The sequence below is a fragment of the Somniosus microcephalus genome, chromosome 11 (genome assembly GCF_052327205.1).
Source record: "Somniosus microcephalus isolate GS21.2 chromosome 11, FLI_Smic_1.0, whole genome shotgun sequence".
Classification (NCBI taxonomy): Eukaryota; Metazoa; Chordata; class Chondrichthyes; order Squaliformes; family Somniosidae; genus Somniosus; species Somniosus microcephalus.
The window spans coordinates 91,556,248-91,576,677 of record NC_140997.1 but is presented as its reverse complement, the minus strand read 5'-3'; the positions used below and the strand labels follow the sequence as shown (position 1 = coordinate 91,576,677).

At 54.7% G+C, this 20,430-nt stretch overlaps 1 protein-coding gene across 2 annotated transcripts in view; it reads right to left on the bottom strand.

Moving 5' to 3' along the window:
* Positions 1 to 4,240, bottom strand: part of coro7 (coronin 7) — a 167,867-nt gene extending 163,627 nt beyond the window's left edge. Inside the window, exon 1 of one of the 2 annotated variants that reach the window (XM_086001018.1) lies at positions 4,100 to 4,240. In XM_086001018.1, coding sequence (XP_085857144.1) covers positions 4,100 to 4,159 — 60 coding nt within the window. In that variant the 5' untranslated portion in view covers positions 4,160 to 4,240. The remainder of the gene's footprint in view (positions 1 to 4,099) is intronic. The other variant, XM_086001017.1, reaches the window with a different exon arrangement.
* Between the last annotated feature and the right edge of the window lie 16,190 nt (positions 4,241 to 20,430).

Here is a 20,430-nt window from a genome sequence, read left to right as displayed (position 1 = left end):
CGGGACGGGGGGCGGGGGAAGCTACGGGACGGGGGGCGGGGGAAGCTACGGGACGGGGGGCGGGGGAAGCTACGGGACGGGGGGCGGGGGAAGCTACGGGACGGGGGGCGGGGGAAGCTACGGGACGGGGGGCGGGGGAAGCTACGGGACGGGGGGGCGGGGGAAGCTACGGGACGGGGGGCGGGGGAAGCTACGGGACGGGGGGCGGGGGAAGCTACGGGACGGGGGGGCGGGGGAAGCTACGGGACGGGGGGGCGGGGGAAGCTACGGGACGGGGGGGCGGGGGAAGCTACGGGACGGGGGGGCGGGGGAAGCTACGGGACGGGGGGCGGGGGAAGCTACGGGACGGGGGGCGGGGGAAGCTACGGGACGGGGGGCGGGGGAAGCTACGGGACGGGGGGCGGGGGAAGCTACGGGACGGGGGGCGGGGGAAGCTACGGGACGGGGGGCGGGGGAAGCTACGGGACGGGGGGCGGGGGAAGCTACGGGACGGGGGGCGGGGGAAGCTACGGGACGGGGGGCGGGGGAAGCTACGGGACGGGGGGGCGGGGGAAGCTACGGGACGGGGGGGCGGGGGAAGCTACGGGACGGGGGGGCGGGGGAAGCTACGGGACGGGGGGCGGGGGAAGCTACGGGACGGGGGGCGGGGGAAGCTACGGGACGGGGGGCGGGGGAAGCTACGGGACGGGGGGCGGGGGAAGCTACGGGACGGGGGGCGGGGGAAGCTACGGGACGGGGGGCGGGGGAAGCTACGGGACGGGGGGCGGGGGAAGCTACGGGACGGGGGGCGGGGGAAGCTACGGGACGGGGGGCGGGGGAAGCTACGGGACGGGGGGCGGGGGAAGCTACGGGACGGGGGGCGGGGGAAGCTACGGGACGGGGGGCGGGGGAAGCTACGGGACGGGGGGCGGGGGAAGCTACGGGACGGGGGGCGGGGGAAGCTACGGGACGGGGGGCGGGGGAAGCTACGGGACGGGGGGCGGGGAAGCTACGGGACGGGGGGCGGGGGAAGCTACGGGACGGGGGGCGGGGGAAGCTACGGGACGGGGGGCGGGGGAAGCTACGGGACGGGGGGCGGGGGAAGCTACGGGACGGGGGGCGGGGGAAGCTACGGGACGGGGGGCGGGGGAAGCTACGGGACGGGGGGCGGGGGAAGCTACGGGACGGGGGGCGGGGAAGCTACGGGACGGGGGGCGGGGGAAGCTACGGGACGGGGGGCGGGGGAAGCTACGGGACGGGGGGCGGGGGAAGCTACGGGACGGGGGGCGGGGGAAGCTACGGGACGGGGGGCGGGGGAAGCTACGGGACGGGGGGCGGGGGAAGCTACGGGACGGGGGGCGGGGGAAGCTACGGGACGGGGGGCGGGGGAAGCTACGGGACGGGGGGCGGGGGAAGCTACGGGACGGGGGGCGGGGGAAGCTACGGGACGGGGGGCGGGGGAAGCTACGGGACGGGGGGCGGGGGAAGCTACGGGACGGGGGGCGGGGGAAGCTACGGGACGGGGGGCGGGGGAAGCTACGGGACGGGGGGCGGGGGAAGCTACGGGACGGGGGGCGGGGGAAGCTACGGGACGGGGGGCGGGGGAAGCTACGGGACGGGGGGCGGGGGAAGCTACGGGACGGGGGGCGGGGGAAGCTACGGGACGGGGGGCGGGGGAAGCTACGGGACGGGGGGCGGGGGAAGCTACGGGACGGGGGGCGGGGGAAGCTACGGGACGGGGGGCGGGGGAAGCTACGGGACGGGGGGCGGGGGAAGCTACGGGACGGGGGGCGGGGGAAGCTACGGGACGGGGGGCGGGGGAAGCTACGGGACGGGGGGCGGGGGAAGCTACGGGACGGGGGGCGGGGGAAGCTACGGGACGGGGGGGGCGGGGGAAGCTACGGGACGGGGGGCGGGGGAAGCTACGGGACGGGGGGCGGGGGAAGCTACGGGACGGGGGGCGGGGGAAGCTACGGGACGGGGGGCGGGGGAAGCTACGGGACGGGGGGCGGGGGAAGCTACGGGACGGGGGGCGGGGGAAGCTACGGGACGGGGGGCGGGGGAAGCTACGGGACGGGGGGCGGGGGAAGCTACGGGACGGGGGGCGGGGGAAGCTACGGGACGGGGGGCGGGGGAAGCTACGGGACGGGGGGCGGGGGAAGCTACGGGACGGGGGGCGGGGGAAGCTACGGGACGGGGGGCGGGGGAAGCTACGGGACGGGGGGCGGGGGAAGCTACGGGACGGGGGGCGGGGGAAGCTACGGGACGGGGGGCGGGGGAAGCTACGGGACGGGGGGCGGGGGAAGCTACGGGACGGGGGGCGGGGGAAGCTACGGGACGGGGGGCGGGGGAAGCTACGGGACGGGGGGCGGGGGAAGCTACGGGACGGGGGGCGGGGGAAGCTACGGGACGGGGGGCGGGGGAAGCTACGGGACGGGGGGCGGGGGAAGCTACGGGACGGGGGGCGGGGGAAGCTACGGGACGGGGGGCGGGGGAAGCTACGGGACGGGGGGCGGGGGAAGCTACGGGACGGGGGGCGGGGGAAGCTACGGGACGGGGGGCGGGGGAAGCTACGGGACGGGGCGGCGGAAGATACGGAACGGGGGAAGATACGGGGCGGGGGCGGGGGAAGATACGGGGCGGGGGCGGGGGAAGATACGGGGCGGGGGCGGGGGAAGATACGGGGCGGGGGCGGGGGAAGATACGGGGCGGGGGCGGGGGAAGATACGGGGCGGGGGCGGGGGAAGATACGGGGCGGGGGCGGGGGAAGATACGGGGCGGGGGGCGGGGGAAGATACGGGGCGGGGGCGGGGGAAGATACGGGGCGGGGGCGGGGGAAGATACGGGGCGGGGGCGGGGGAAGATACGGGGCGGGGGCGGGGGAAGATACGGGGCGGGGGCGGGGGAAGATACGGGGCGGGGGCGGGGGAAGATACGGGGCGGGGGCGGGGGAAGATACGGGGCGGGGGCGGGGGAAGATACGGGGCGGGGGCGGGGGAAGATACGGGGCGGGGGCGGGGGAAGATACGGGGCGGGGGCGGGGGAAGATACGGGGCGGGGGCGGGGGAAGATACGGGGCGGGGGCGGGGGAAGATACGGGGCGGGGGCGGGGGAAGATACGGGGGGGGGCGGGGGAAGATACGGGGGGGGCGGGGGAAGATACGGGGGGGGCGGGGGAAGATACGGGGGGGGCGGGGGAAGATACGGGGGGGGCGGGGGAAGATACGGGGGGGCGGGGGAAGATACGGGGGGGCGGGGGAAGATACGGGGGGGCGGGGGAAGATACGGGGGGGGTGGGGGAAGATACGGGGGGGGTGGGGGAAGATACGGGGGGGTGGGGGAAGATACGGGGGGGTGGGGGAAGATACGGGGGGGGGGTGGGGGAAGATACGGGGGGGGGGTGGGGGAAGATACGGGGGGGGGGTGGGGGAAGATACGGGGGGGTGGGGGAAGATACGGGGGGGTGGGGGAAGATACGGGGGGGGTGGGGGAAGATACGGGGGGGGTGGGGGAAGATACGGGGGGGGTGGGGGAAGATACGGGGGGGGTGGGGGAAGATACGGGGGGGGGTGGGGGAAGATACGGGGGGGGTGGGGGAAGATACGGGGGGGGGTGGGGGAAGATACGGGGGGGGGGGTGGGGGAAGATACGGGGGGGGTGGGGGAAGATACGGGGGGGGTGGGGGAAGATACGGAGGGGGTGGGGGAAGATACGGGGGGGGAAGATACGGGGGGGGGGAAGATACGGGGGGGGAAGATACGGGGGGGGGGGAAGATACGGGGGGGGGGGAAGATACGGGGGGGGGAAGATACGGGGGGGGGGAAGATACGGGGGGGGGGGAAGATACGGGGGGGGGGAAGATACGGGTGGGGTGGGGGAAGATACGGGGGGGCGTGGGGGAAGATACGGGGGGGGGGTGGGGGAAGATACGGGGGGGGGGTGGGGGAAGATACGGGGGGGGGGGGGGAAGATACGGGGGGGGGGGGGGCCCGGGCGGGGCCGGGGGTAGAGAAAGGGACTCTCTACCGACCCAGCCCCCGGTGCCGTCCCTCCTTTCGGCTGACACCGAGGGCTTTATTACTCCGGACTCGGGCCGTGACCGCCGGCCCCGGATACTCACCGCTCGGCCCGGGAGCCTCGGCGCCGTGTTCTTGTATTTCGAGGCTCGGAAGCGGTTCATGGTCCCGCTCTGACAGCCGCTCCGGCAGCGATTATACCGCCTGCCAATAGGCGGAGCTCGGGGAGCGACTGGAACCACCTGCGGACGGCACCATTACTGCGGCTGGCGGGGGGGGGGGAGTCCGGGCAGCGCTGTACACCCCCGCGCCCAGTGCGCACTCCCGCCACCACATCGCCCGTCAATCACAGCGGGCGGGGCAACATTGCAGAGAAATGAAGGGAGTTCCGGAGAGGGCTCGGCAACTCCTCACCGCCTGAAACAGAGGCAGGAGTACTCCACTGGGGAGGTCCCTGCCGTGCCAAGCTGCTGGCCGCTCCTTGCAGATGGCGTTAGCCACCACCAAAGGCCATGAAGTCCACCATCAAGGTGCTCTCAAGCTTCTGTGAATCACAAGTGAGACCCTCCTGCCAATGGTCTTCGTAACCACCCCGCCCACTCAAACAGCCAATCTTCCTATCTCCAATATAACTAAAAAAAGAAAAGTCCCGAAGGCTGTGTTGCCTACCCGGTGCCAGGGTTAAGGACATCTCCTCTGGGCTGGAAAGAAACTTGCAGTGGGAGGGGGTGAATCCAGTTGTCATGGTCCATGTTGGTACAAACAACGTAGATAGGACTAGGAAGCCGGTTCTGTTAAAGGAGTATGTGCAGCTAGGGGTCAAATTAAAAAACTGAACCTCAAGGGTAATAATCTCTGGATTATTACCTGAGCCACGAGCGAATTTGGCTAGGACAAATAAAATTAGAGAGTTAAATGCGTGGCTCAAAGACTGGTGTGGGAGAAATGGGTTTTGCTTCCTGGGACACTGGCACCAGTACTGGGACAGGAGGGAGCTGTTCTGTTGGGACGGGCTTCACTTGGCCTGTGCTGGGACTAGAGTCCTGGCGGATCATATAACTAGGGCTGTAGAGAGGGCTTTAAACTAACTAGTGGGGGGGAGGTTCCTAGAGAGCAAATAATAAAAATGACAACAGAGAAGGTCATAGACTTAGGTAGTGGGGAAATTAAAAACCAGAGCGTGTCAGGAAGGGGCAGAAGGTATGGAGTAAAAGGTAAAGTAATAAAAAGGGCAAAAGCAGGAACTAAGTGTCACAAAACATATTTGAAAGTTCTCTATCTGAATGCACGTAGCATTCGTAACAAAATAGATGAGTTAATGGCACAAATAACTACATATGGGTATGATCTTGTGGCCATTACAGAAACGTGGCTGCAGGGTGACAATGCCTGGGAATTAAACATACCAGGTTATTTAACGATCAGGAAGGACAGGCAGGAAGGAAGGGGAGGTGGGGTGGCTACGTTAATAAAGGAAGGAATCACTGAAAAACAGAGAAATGATACTGGGTCGAAAGATCAGGATAATGAAACAGTTTGGGTGGAGGTAAGGAATAATAAGGGGAAAAAAACACTAGTGGGCGTAGTCTATAGGCCTCCGAACAGTTGCAACTCTGTTGGACGGAGTATCAATCAGGAAATAGTTGAGGCTTGTAATAAGGGAACATCTATAATTATGGGGGATTTTAACTATCATATTAATTGGACAAATCAAATTGGGCAGGGCTGCCTTGAGGATGAGTTCATTGAGTGTATTAGGGATGGGTTTCTTGAGCAGTATGTAACTGAACCGACCAGAGGGCAAGCAACCTTAGATCTGGTCCTGGGTAACGAGACAGGATTAATTTAAAATGTCCTAGTAAAGGATCCCCTTGGAATGAGTGACCATAACATGGTTGAATTCCGTATTCAATTAGAGGGTGAGAAGGTTGGATCTCAAACAAGCGTGCTAAGCTTGAATAAAGGAGACTATGAAGCTATGAGAGCGGAATTGAGTAGAGTGCATTGGGAAAATAGATTAAAGGGTAAGACGATACATGATCAGTGGTGTACATTTAAGGAGTTATTTTACAACTTCCAAAAAAAAAATATTCCACTGAGAAGAAAAGGGTGTAAAAGAAAAGACAGCCATCTGTGGCTACGTAAAGAAATTAAGGATAGTATTCGACTAAAAACAAGGGCATATAAGGTAGCCAAATCTAGTGGGAGGATAGAGGATTGGGAAAACTTTAAAAGACAGCAAAAAATAACAAAAAGATTGATTAAGAAAGGGAAGATAGATTATGAAAGTAAATTAGCAAAAAATATAAAAACAGATAGTAAGAGTTTTTATAGTTATATAAAAAGAAAAAGGGTGGCTAAAGTAAATGTTGGTCCCTTAGAGGATGAGACCGGGAAATTAATGGTGGGAAATATGGAGATGGCAAAAACACTGAATGAATATTTTGTATCAGTCTTTACAGTAGAGGACACTAAGAATATCCCAACACTGGACAAACAGGGGGCTATAGGGGGGGAGGAGCTAAACACGATCAAAATCACTAAGGAAGTGGTACTCGGTAAAATAATGGGACTCAAGGTGGATAAATCACCTGGACCTGATGGCTTACATCCTAGGGTCTTGAGGGAAGTGGCGGTAGGGATTGTGGATGCATTGGTAATAATTTTCCAAAACTCCCTGGACCCAGCAAAGGTCCCGGCAGACTGGAAAACTGCTAATGTAACGCCCTTATTTAAAAAGGGCAGTAGACAGAAGCCTGGAAACTATAGACCGGTTAGCCTAACATCTGTGGTAGGTAAAATATTGGAGTCCATTATTAAGGAGACAGTAACAGGACATTTGGATAATCATAATTTAATAGGACAAAGTCAGCATGGTTTTATGAAGGGGAAGTCATGTTTGACAAATTTGTTGGAGTTCTTTGAGGAAGTAACATATAGGGTGGATAAAGGGGAACCAGTGGACGTAGTGTATTTAGACTTCCAAAAGGCATTTGACAAGGTGCCACACAAAATATTATTGCTTAAGATAAAAAATCACAGGATTGGGGGTAATATTCTGGCATGGATAGAGGATTGGCTATCTAACAGAAGGCAGAGAGTTGGGATAAATGGTTCATTCTCGGACTGGCAATCAGTAACTAGTGGTGTTCCACAGGGGTCAGTGCTGGGTCCCCAACTCTTTACAATCTATATTAACGATTTGGAGGAGGGGACCGAGTGTAACATATCAAAGTTTGCAGATGATACTAAGATGGGAGGGAAAGTAGTGAGTGAGGAGGACATAAAAAACCTGCAAGGGGACATAGACAGGCTAAGTAAGTGGGCAGAGATTTGGCAGATGGAATACAATACTGGAAAGTGTGAGGTTATGCACTTTGGCAGGAAAAATCGTAGAGCAAGTTATTATCTTAATGGCAAGAAACTGGAAAGTACTGAAGTACAAAGGGATCTGGGGGTCCTGGTGCACGAAACTCAAAAGGTTAGTATGCAGGTGCAGCAAGTGATTAAGAAGGCCAATGGAATGTTGGCTTTCATTGCTAGGGGGATAGAATATAAAAATAGGGAGGTATTGCTTCAGTTGTACAAGGTATTGGTGAGACCGCACCTGGAATACTGCATACAGTTTTGGTGTCCATACTTAAGAAAAGACATACTTGCTCTCGAGTCAGTACAAAGAAGGTTCACTCGGTTAATCCCGGGGATGAGGGGATGGACATATGAGGAGAGGTTGAGTAGATTGGGACTCTACTCATTGGAGTTCAGAAGAATGAGAGGCGATCTTATTGAAACATATAAGATTGTGAAGGGGTTGGATCGGGTGGATGCGGGGAAAATGTTCCCGATGATGGGTGAAACTAGAACTAGGGGGCATAGTCTTAGAATAAGGGGCTGCTCTTTCAAAACTGAGATGAGGAGGAACTACTTCACTCAGAGGGTGGTAGATCCATGGAATATGCTGCCCCAAAAAGCTGTAGAAGCTACATCATTACATAAATTTAAAACAGAAATAGACAGTTTCCTAGAAGTAAAGGGAATTAAGGGTTACAGGGAGCGGGCAGGAATTTGGACATGAGTCTAGGTTCGGATCGGTCATGGCCCTGTGGGTAGCGGAGCGGGCCCAGGGGCCGTGTAGCCTGATCCTGCTCCTATTTCGTGTGTCTAATTCTGTTAGATTCAGGAGATGGTTCTGTGATAGTAGATTGGCGGTTAGGATCAGATCAGCCATGATCTTATTGAATGGCGGAGCAGGCTCGAGGGGCCGATTGGCCTACTCCTGCTCCTAGTAATATGTTCTTATGTTCTTATTTCTATAGCGCCTTTCACAACCACCAGACATCCCAAAGCGCTTTACAGCCAATGAAGTACTATTGGAGCATGGTCACTGTGGTCATGTAGGAAACGCAGCAGCCAATTTGCACAAACAGCAATGTGATAATGACCAGATAATCTGTTTTTAGTGATGTTGATTGAGGGATACATGTTGGCCAGGACACCGGCGAAAACTCCCCTGCTCTTAAGAACATATGAAATAAGAGCAGGAGTAGGCCATGCAGCCCCTCAAGCCTGCTCCGCCATTCAATAAGATCATGGCTGATCATCGACCTCAACTCCACTTTCCCACCTGATCTCCATATCCCTCGATTCCCCATGAGTCCAAAAAATCTATCTCAGCCTTGAATATACTCAAAGACTCAGCATTCACAGCTCTCTGGGGCAGAGATTTCCAAAGATTCACAACCCTCTGAGTGAAGAAATTCCTCCTCATCTCGGTCTTAAATGGCCGACCCCTTATCCTGAGACTATGCCCCCTAGTTCTAGACACTCCAGCCAGGGGAAACGATCTCTCAGCATCTACCCTGTCAATCCCCTTCAGAATCTTGTATGTTTCACTGAGATCACCTCTCATTCTTCTAAACTCCAGAGAGTATAGGCCCATTCTACACAATCTCTCATCATAGGACAGCCCTCTCATCCCAGGAATCAATCCAGTGAACCCTTGTTGCACCGCTTCCAAGGCAAATATGTCCTTCCTCGGATAAGGAGACCAAAACTGTGCACAGTACTCCAGGTGTGGTCTCACCAAGGCCCTGTACAATTGTAGCAAGACTTCCTTACTCTTATACTCCAACCCCCTTGCAATAAAGGCCAACATGCCATTTGCCTTCCTTTTTGCTTGCTGTACCTGCATGCTAGCTTTCTGTGTTGCTTCCACGAGGACACCCAAATCTCTCTCAACACCATCATTTGAAAGTTTCTCACCATTTAAAAAATATTCTGTTTTTCTATTCTTCCTACCAAAGCGAATAACCTCACATTTCCCTACATTATACTCCATCTGCCACCTTACTGCCCACTCACTTAGTCTATCTACATCCCTTTGCAGACTCTGTGTTCTCCTCACAGCTTACTGTCCCACCTAGCTTTGTATCATCAGCAAACTTGGATACATTACACTCGGTCCTTTCATCTAGGTCATTAATATAGAGTGTAAATAGCTGAGGCCCCAACACTGATCCTTGCGGAACTCCACTAGTTATAGCCTGCCAACCTGAAAAAGATCTGTTTATCCCTAATCTCTGTTTTCTGTCCATTAACCAATCCTCTATCCATGCTACTATATTATCCCCAACCCCATGAGCCCTAATCTTATGTAATAACCTTTTATGTGGCACCTTATCGAATGCCTTTTGGAAATCCAAATATACTACATCCACTGGTTCCCCTTTATCTACCCTGCTAGTTACATCTTCAAAAAACTAATAAATTTGTCAAACACGATTTCCCTTTCATAAATCCATGTCGACTCTGCCTAATCATGTTATGATTTTCTAAGTGCCCTGATACCACTTCCTTAACAATGGATTCCAACATTTTCCCCGACGACTGATGTCAGGCTGGCCTGTAGTTCCCTGTTTTTTCTCTCCCTCCTTTCTTGAATAGCAGCGTTACATTTGCAACCTTCCAATCCAGTGGGACCATTCTAGAATCTAGGGAATTTTGGAAGATCAAAACCAATGCATCCACTATCTCTTCAGCCACTTCTTTTAGAACCCTAGGATGTAGGCCGTCAAGTCCAGGGGATTTGTCAGCTTTTAATCCCATTAGTTTCTCTAATACTTTTTCTCTACTTATATTAATTATGTTAAGTTCCTCACCCTCATTAGACCCTTGGTTCCCATCATTTTTTATATGCTTTTTGTGTCTTCTACTGTGAAGACAGATACAAAAAATTTGTTTAATGTTTCTGCCATTTCCTTATTCCACATAATAATTTCTCCTGACTCAGCCTCTAAGGGACCAATGTTTACTTTTGCTACTCTCTTCCTTTTAACATACTTGTAGAAGCTCTTACAATCTGCTTTTATATATCTTGCTAGTTTTCTCTTATAATCTATTTTTTCCTTTTTTATCAGTTTTTTGGTCAACCTTTGCTGGTTTCTGAAACTCTCCCAATCCTCAGGCTTACTATTATTCTTTGCAACATTATAAGCTTCTTCTTGCAATCTAATGCTATCCTTAATTTCTTTAGTTAGCCACGTTGGATCACTTTTCCTGTGGCGTTTTTGTTTCTCAATGGAATGTATTTTTGTTGAGAATTATGAAATATTTCTTTAAATGCTAGCCACTGCTTATCTACCGCCATACCTTTTAATCTATTTTTCCAATCTACCTTAGCCAACTCGCCCCTCATACCTATGTAATTGGCTTTATTTAAGTTTAAGACTCTAGTTCTGGACTTAGGCAAGTCACTCTCAAAATTAACGTGAAATTCATCTGAAATTCTATCATTATTATGATCACTCTGTCATGGGATCTTTTACGTCCATCTGAGGGAGCAGACAAGGCCTCGGTTTAATGTCTCATCCAAAAGACAGCACCTCCGACAGTGCAGCACTCCCTCAGCACTGCACTGGAGTGTCAGCCTCGATTTTTGTGCTCAAGTCTCTGGAGTGGGACTTGAACCCACAACCTTCTGACTCAGAGGCAAGAGTGCTACCAACTGAGCCACAACTGACACAAAAGTGTTCAAAGAAAATTATAAAAAGCATACAATTTTTTTAATGCCTGTATGATTTTTCTCCTGGGTTGCTCGCAGCAGTGTCCAAGAGATTAATTTTTAATTTCTGGCGACCTCAAGACAATCCTGGATGGGTTGCTAAGCCTGGCATCTGCAGTATTTAACGATTTTCTGTAAGGTAAGCACAAGTTAGAACCAGACCCAGTGACAAAAAATTAAAGTTCTCAGGGCAGCGAGAAACAGACAGGTAACCGCTGGAGTTGACAATGGGCAAAAATTCCATCCATCCCATCCCTCCTCCATTCATAAATATCCACCCAAGTCAGTCAAAAACGAAACAGAAGATGAAAAATGATTGACTTTTGTGCCGTGTGAGCTTGTGTGGATAGTCGCTACCAGAGAAGCCATAATGATTGAACAGCGAGGACATAAAAACATTTAGACTATAGAGAGAATGGTACCAGGGATTGAGGGGCTTCAGTTACGTGGAGATACTACAGAAGCTGGGGTTATTCTCCTTAGGGCAGAGGTTAAAGGGACATTTAATAGAGGTGTTCAAAACCTGAGGCTGATCCAGACTGTACACAACCTCTGCATCCTATTTGACCCCAAGCTGAGCTTCCTACCCCATTTCCACTCCTTCACCAAGACCGCCTACTTCCACCTCCGTAACATCGCCCGAGCCTCAGCTCATCTGTTGCTGAAACCATCATCCATGCCTTTGTTACCTTTAGCTCATCCAAATTCCTTGTGCTGGTATCCCAACTCACACCAAGTCCCGTTCACCCATCACCCCTATGCTCGCTGATCTACATTGGCTCCTAGTCTGGCAATGCCTCGATTTAAAAATTCTCATCATTGTTTTCAAATTCCTCCATAGGCCTCACCCCTCCCTATCTCTGTAAGCTCCTCCAACCCTCCAAAGTCTCTGCACTCTTCCAATTCTGGCCTCTTGCAGATCCCTGATTTTCTTTGCTCCACCATTGGCGGCCATGCTTTCAGCTGCCAAGGACCTAAGCTCTGGAATTTCCTCCCAAACCTCTACACCTCTCCTCCTTGAAGACACTCCTTAAAACCTACCCCTTTGACCAAGCTTTTAGTCACCTGTCCTAATATCTCCCTAATAAAAACAGAAAATGCTGGAACTACTCAGCAGGTCAGCCATCATCTAATATCTACTTATGTGGTTTGGTGTAAAATTTTGTTTGATAATCGCTCCTGTGAAGCGCTTTGGGACATTTTACTATGTTAAAGGTGCTGTATAAATACAAATTGTTGTCATTGATAGAGTAGATAAGGAGAAACTCTTTGCAGTGGCAGAAGGGTCGCTAACCAGAGGACACAGATTTAAAATAATTGGCAAAAGAAATGAGAAAGATGAAGATTTTTACGAAGCAACATCTGGAATGCACAGCTGGGAGCCTGGCCCTAGGTCTGAAGCAGGGTTTAGGAGGTGTGAACCTAGGCCCGGGGCAGGGTAGCCTGGGCCTAGGGCTGGGGCAGGATATTGGAGGCCATGGCCTAGGGGCGGGGCAGGGCAGGATACTGGAGGCCAGGGCCTAGGGGCGGGGCAGGGTACTGGAGGCCAGGGCCTAGGGGCGGGGCAGGGTACTGGAGGCCAGGGCCTAGGGGCGGGGCAGGGTACTGGAGGCTAGGGGCGGGGCAGGGTACGGGATGCCTTGGCTTAGGGCCGGGGCAGGGTGTGGGAGGCCTGGGCCTAGGGCCGGGGCAGAGTACGGGAGGCCTGGGCCTAGGGCCGGGGCAGAGTACGGGAGGCCTGGGCCTAGGGCCGGGGCGGGGTACAGGAGGCCTGGGCCCAGGGCAGGGGACGGGAAGCCTAGGGCCAGGTACAGGAGGCCTGGGCAGGGTATGGGAGGCCTGGGCCTAGGGTCGGGGAAGTATATGGGAGGCCTAGGGCCGGCTACGAGAGGCCTGGGCCTAGGGCAGGAAACAGAAGGCCTGGGTCTAGGGCTAGGGCAGGGAATGGGAGGCCTGGGCCTAGGGCAGGGTACAGGAGGCCTGGACCTAGGGCTAGGGCACCTTATAGGAGGTCTAGGCCTGGGGCAGGATATTGGAAGTCTAGGGCTGGGGCAGGATATAGGTGGCCTGGGCCTAAGGCTAGGGCAGGGTACAGGAGGCCTGGGTCTAGGGCTGAGACAGGGTGCAGGAGGCCTGGGCGTCGGGCTGAGGCAGGGTGTATGAGGCCTGGGCCTAGGGCAGGCTGTCGGAGACCTGGGCCTAGGGCCGGGGCAGGGTACAGGAGGCTTGGACTAGTGCTGGGCCATGGTATAGGAGGCCTGGGCCTAGGGCAGGGTATTGGAGGTCTAGGGCTGGGGCAGGATATAGGAGGCCTCAGGCTGGGACAGCATATAGGGAGCCTGGGACTAGGGCAGGATTTAGGAGGCCTGGGCCTAAGCCTGGGGTAGGGTATAGAGGGCTGGGCCCAGGACAGGGTATAGGAGGCCTGGCTTGTGGCAGGGGCAGGGTATAGGAGGCCTAGGGCTTTTTTTTTAATTGGTTCCTGGGATATGGGCATCGCTGGCAAGGCCAGCATTTATTGCCCACCCCTAATTGCCCTAGAAAAGGAGGTGGTGAGCCGGCTTCTTGAACGCTGCAGTCCTTGTGGTGGAGGTACTCCCACAGTGTTGTTAGGGAGGGAGTTCCAGAATTTTGACCCAGCGACGACGAAAGATTGGCGATATATTTCCAAGTCAGGATGGTGTGTGACTTGGAGGGGAATTTGGAGGTGATGGTGTTCCCCTGTGCCTGTCTGCCTTTGTCCTTCTAGGTGGAAGAGGTCACGGGTTTGGGAGGTGCTGTCGAAGAAGACTTGTTGAGTTGCTGCAGTGCATCTTGTAGATGGTACACACTGCAGACACAGTGTATCGGTGGTGGAATTATATAATAGAATCATAGAAATTTACAGCACAGGAGGAGGCCATTCGGCCCATCTTGTCCGTGCTGGCCGACAAAGAGCTATCCACCCTAATCCCACTTTCCAGCACTTGGTCCGTAGCCTTGTAGGTTATGGCACTTCAAGTGCATATCCAAGTACTTTCTAAATGTGATGAGAGTCTCTACCTCTACCACCCTTTCAGACAGTGAGTTCCAGACCACCACCATCCTCTGGGTGAAAGAATTTCTCCTCAAAACCCCTCTAAACTTCCGACCATTTACATTAAATCTATGACCCCTGGTTATTGACCCTTCTGCTAAGGGAAATAGGTCTTTCCTATTCCCTCTATCTAGGCCCCTCATAATTTTATACACCTCAATTAGGTCTTCCCTCAGCCTCCTCTGTTCCAAAGAAAACAACCCCAGCCTATCCAATCTTTCCTCATAACTAAAATTCTCCAGCGCAGGCAACATCCTCGTAAATCTCCTCTGCACTCCCTCTAGTGCAATCACATCCTTCCTGTAATGTGGAGACCAGAACTGCACGCAGTATTCTAGCTGCAGCCTAACTAGTGTTTTATACAGTTCAAGCATAACCTCCTTACTCTTATATTCTATGCCTCGGTTAATAAAGGCAAATATCCCATATGCCTTCTTAACCATCTTATCTACCTGTCTTGCTACCTTCAGGGATCTGTGGACATGCACTCCAAGGTCCTTCTGATCTTCTGCATTTCTCAGTGTCCTACCATTTATCGTGTATTCCCTCGTCTTGTTAGCCCTCCCCAAATGCATTACCTCACACTTCTCCAGACTGAATTCCATTTGCCACTGTTCTGCCCACCTGACCAGTCCATTGATATCTTCCTGCAGTCTGCAGCTTTCTTCTTCATTATCAACCACACGGCCAATTTTTGTATCATCTGCAAACTTCTTAATCATACTTCCTACATTCAAGTCCAAATCATTGATATATACCACAAAAAGCAAAGGGCCTAGTACTGAGCCCTGCGGAACCCCACTGGAAACAGTCTTCCAGTCACAAAAATACCCTTCGACCATTACCCTTTGTTTCCTGCCTCTGAGCTAATTTTGGATCCAACTTGTCACTTTGCCTTGGATCCCATGGGCTTTTACTTTTGTGACCAGTCTGCCAAGCAGGACCTGATCAAAAGCCTTGCTAAAATCCATATAGACTACATCAAACGCATTACCCTCATCAACCCTCCTTGTTAACTCCTCAAAAAATTCAATCAAGTTTGTCAGACACAACCTTCCCTTAACAAATCCATTCTGACTGTCCCTGATTAATCCGTGTCTTTCTAAATGAAGATTTATCCTGTCCCTCAGAATTTTTTCCAATAATTTTTCCACCACCGAGGTTAGGCTGACTGGCCTGTAATTACTCGGTCTATCCCTTTCTCCCTTATTAAACAACAGTACTGTGGAGGAGCCACAAGAAACTCAGTGTACGTTAGTATAATCCCCTTAATTGTATTATAGTGCAGCCGGGGACTGCACCTTTGATGCGCTATCAATTACTCATAAAAGACTGAGAGTTAAGAGAGTAACTAAAGGCTTTTATTAGCAAAGAACAGAGCATGCCTCTCGTGGTTGACTGGGTTCCAAGAAGGCAGGGGGCTGCAGGTCAATCACCTTTATACCTGGGCCTGTGTGGGTGGAGCCAGCCGAGACATGTTGAGGCATGCATAGGTACAACAGTGTGTAACAACAACAACAACAACAATAGTGGTTTACCACATTCACCCCTTGTTTAAAATTGAGTCCGGCGGGGTGAAGTGTACTAAAGGTTCGTGTAAGTAAGTCTATCAGGTGGCCTTGTATGCCGTCCTGATCGTCGTGGTGGCGGCGGTGATGGTGCAGCATCCAACGTTGAGTCTGGCGTCTCATTGAGTGGTTGGGTGGTCAATGACGGGTCCTGGGGCTGCGGCATGCCGTCTAGCGGGGTTGGGTTGTGGGTAGTGGTGGATGGCAATGGTAGTGTTTCAGGGGCACCCAAAGGTGCGAGATCTCGTGTGGGGGCTGTGTCCTCCCGCCCGTCCGGGTACGCTACGTAAGCGTACTGGGGGTAGGCGTGGGTAGTGGTGGATGGCGAGGGGGGTGTTTCGGGAGCACCCGAAGGTGCGAGGTCTCGTATGGAGACTGTGTCCTCCCGCCCGTCCGGGTACACCACGTAAGCATACTGAGGGTTGGCATGGAGGAGGCTCACCCTCTCGACCAGGGGGTCCGTCTTATGGGACCTCACGTGCTTCCGCAGTAGGACGGGTCCTGGAGAAGTCAGCCATGTCGGTAACGAGATCCCCGATGTGGACTTCCTGGGGAAGGAGAACATTCTCTCGTGAGGGGTAGCATTGGTGGCTGTACAGAGCAGTGACCGAATGGAGTGGAGCGCCGCAGGGAGGACTTCCTGCCAGCGAGAGGTCGGAAGGCCCTTAGATTTCAAGTTTAAAAGGACTGCCTTCCAGACCGTCGCATTCTCCCTTTCCACCTGGCCATTCCCCCGGGGGTTGTAGCTGGTGGTCCTGCTTGTAGCGATACCTCTCGAGAGCAGGTACTGCCGGAGTTCGTCGCTCATAAAGGATGAGCCCCTGTCGCTATGAATATAGCTAGGGAAACCGAACAAGGCGAAGAGGTCATTCAGACATTTAATGACCGTGGTACTGGTCATGTCTGAGCAAGGGGTGGCAAACGGGAAACGGGAGTACTCATCAATTATGTTGAGGAAGTACACATTGCGGTCGGAGGAGGGGAGGGGCCCTTTAAAATCGACGCTCAGCCGTTCAAAGGGGCGCGTGGCTTTCATCAGGCTTGCTCTGTCTGGCCTATAAAAATGCGGTTTGCACTCGGCACAGATTTGGCAGTTCCTGGTCTTGGTCCTGACCTCCTCGATGGAGTAGGGCAGGTTACGGGATTTGATGAAGTGAAAAAACCTGGTGACCCCTGGGTGGCAGAGGTCATTGTGGAGGGTCTTCAGTCTATCGACCTGCGCGTTGGCGCATGTACCACGTGATAGGGCATCTGGGGGCTCATTGAGTTTCCCGGGCCGGTACAAGATATCGTAATTGTAGGTGGAGAGTTCGATTCTCCACCTCAAGATCTTGTCGTTCTTGATTTTGCCCCTCTGCTTATTATTAAACATAAAAGCTACTGAACGCTGGTCAGTGAGCAGGGTAAATCGTTTTCCGGCCAGGTAATGCCTCCAATGTCGCACAGCTTCCACAATGGCCTGGGCCTCCTTTTCGACAGAGGAGTGTCGAATCTCGGGGCCCTGGAGGGTCCTTGAGAAAAAGGCCACGGGTCTCCCCGCCTGGTTAAGGGTTGCAGCTAGGGCAAAGTCGGATGCGTCGCTCTCCACTTGGAAAGGGATGGACTCATCCACTGCGTGCATTGTGGCCTTCGCAATATCTCCTTTTATGAGAGTGAAGGCTGCACAGGCCTCTGCTGTCAGGGGGAAGGAGGTGGACTTGATGAGGGGTCTGGCTTTGTCCGCATAGTTGGGCACCCACTGAGCATAGTACGAGAAAAACCCTAGGCATCTCTTCAGTGTTTTTTGGCAGTGGGGGAGGGGGAGCTCCATAAGGGGGCGCATCCTGTCGGGGTCGGGGCCGATGACTCCGTTCTCCACTACACAGCCAAGAATGGCAAGGCGCTTGGTACGAAACATACATTTGTCCTTGTTGTATGTTAGGTTCAGCCGCTGGGCCGTACGGAGGAATTTTTCTAGATTAACATCATGGTCCTGCTGGTCGCGGCCGCAGATGGTGACGTTGTCTAGATAGGGGAAAGTGGCCTGGAGCGCGTTCTGGTCGACCATCCGGTCCATCTCCCGTTGGAAGACTGAAACCCCGTTGGTGACGCCGAAGGGAACTCTGAGGAAGTGGTAGAGACGACCGTCAGCTTCAAAAGCTGTGTACTGGCGGTCCTCAGCCCTGATGGGGAGCTGGTGGTATGCCGACTTCAGATCAATCGTCGAGAACACCCGGTATTGTGCTATCTGATTGACCATGTCAGATATGCGGGGGAGTGGGTATGCATCTAGCTGGGTGTAGCGATTGATCATCTGGCTGTAGTCAATAACTAGGCGCTGTTTTTCGCCAGTCTTCACTACCACCACTTGTGCTCGCCATGGGCTGGTGCTACTTTCAATAATCCCTTCCTTCAGGAGTCTTGCTACCTCGGATTTAATGAAGCTCCTATCCCCGGCACTGTAACGCCTGCTTTTGGTAGCGATGGGCTTACAGTCGCGGGTGAGGTTAGTGAACAAGGAGGGGGGGGGGACTTTAAGGGTGGAGAGGCTGCAAATGGTGCGCGGCGGGCGATTTAAAAGCTGCTGGCTGCAGACTGTGAGTGGGGGGAGGGGTCCGTCGTACGCTAATGTGACACTCTTAAGGTTGCACTGAAAATCCAACCCCAGTAGAACGGCAGCGCAAAGATGGGGCAGGACCAGGAGTTTAAAATTTTTGTATTCTGTGCCCCTTACTGAAAGGGTCACTACACAGTAGCCACCGACGTCCGCTGACTGGGCTTTGGAAGCCAAAGAGATCCGATGTCGCGTCGGCAGGACCGGGAGAGAGTAACTGCGCACCGTGTCGGGGTGGATAAAGCTTTCCGTGCTCCCGCTGTCAAAAAGGCAGGTAGTGGCGCGGCCGTTTACCTTAATGTCCATCATGGACCTGGACAGTTGATGAGGGAGAGATTGGTCCAGCGTCACGGAGGCCAGCGTATGGTCGAGCGAGTCGATGTGGTCGTCAGATGAGGCGGTGGTTGAGTCCGGGTCCCCCGTGGTTGAAGTTGGAGACGTCCGAGATGGCGGACAAAATGGCGGTGCCCATGGTCCCGATCCCCACGCGGCTGGGGGAGCCCAAGATGGCGGACAAGATGGCTGCCCCCACGGTTCGCACGCGGCGCTGCTGGCGTTAGCGGTTTTACCTTTGCAGGCGCTGACATAGTGTCCTTTCTTCCCGCAGCCGGAGCAGGTAGCGTTTCTCGCCGGGCAGCGTGCTCTGGGGTGTTTTGCCTGGCCACAAAAATAACATTTCTGTGCCTTGAACATCGCAGCAGCAGTTGAAGGTGGCGGTCCCATGACCCAAGGTTGTGGCGTCCACGTTGCGGAGCGGTTAGGGGAGAAAGCGTCCATATTCCTGTGGGCCGCGTCGAGCGAGAGCGCGAGGGACACTGCCTTTCTCAGGTCCATTTCTCCCTTTTCCAACAGTCTCTGCCGGGAGTAGTCGGACCTTAGACCCGCAACGAAAGCATCTCGGATCAGTCCCTCCGTGTGTGCTGCGGCTGATGCTTCTTTGCAATCGCAGTCTCGGCCGAGTATCCGTAGTGCCCGTAGGAAGGCCTCCACCGATTCCCCGGGCTGCTGTCTGCAGGATCTTAAGAGGTGCCGGGCATAGACCGTATTTACCGGGCGTGCGTATTGCCCTTTTAGCAGACCGATAGCCGCCGCGTAGGTCGTCGCGTCCTGGATTATTGTATAAACTTGGTGGCTCACCTTTGAGGCCAGGATTTCCAACTTGTTTTCATCCAGGGTCACAGTTGAGGCTTGCAGGTAGGCCTCGAAGCAACGCAGCCAATGCGCGAATTTGGTAGCCGAACCCGCTTCTTGCGGGTCTAGGTCCAGGCATGTTGGTCTGAGGGCTCGCAGCAGCTCCTGTTGCTCAGCATTTGGTGCAGCAGCCTGCTGTTCAGCGTTTGGTGCAGCAGCCTGCTGTTCAGCAAATGTCGACATTTTGTTTTTGCTAATAAAATTGATGCGCTATCAATTACTCATAAAAGACTGAGAGTTAAGAGAGTAACTAAAGGTTTTTATTAGCAAAGAACAGAGCATGCCTCTCGTGGTTGACTGGGTTCCAAGAAGGCAGGGGGCTGCAGGTCAATCACCTTTATACCTGGGCCTGTGTGGGTGGAGCCAGCCGAGACATGTTGAGGCATGCATAGGTACAACAGTGTGTAACAACAACAACAACAACAATAGTGGTTTACCACATTCACCCCTTGTTTAAAATTGAGTCCGGCGGGGTGAAGTGTACTAAAGGTTCGTGTAAGTAAGTCTATCAGGTGGCCTTGTATGCCGTCCTGATCGTCGTGGTGGCGGCGGTGATGGTGCAGCATCCAACGTTGAGTCTGGCGTCTCATTGAGTGGTTGGGTGGTCAATGACGGGTCCTGGGGCTGCGGCATGCCGTCTAGCGGGGTTGGGTTGTGGGTAGTGGTGGATGGCAATGGTAGTGTTTCAGGGGCACCCAAAGGTGCGAGATCTCGTGTGGGGGCTGTGTCCTCCCGCCCGTCCGGGTACGCTACGTAAGCGTACTGGGGGTAGGCGTGGGTAGTGGTGGATGGCGAGGGGGGTGTTTCGGGAGCACCCGAAGGTGCGAGGTCTCGTATGGAGACTGTGTCCTCCCGCCCGTCCGGGTACACCACGTAAGCATACTGAGGGTTGGCATGGAGGAGGCTCACCCTCTCGACCAGGGGGTCCGTCTTATGGGACCTCACGT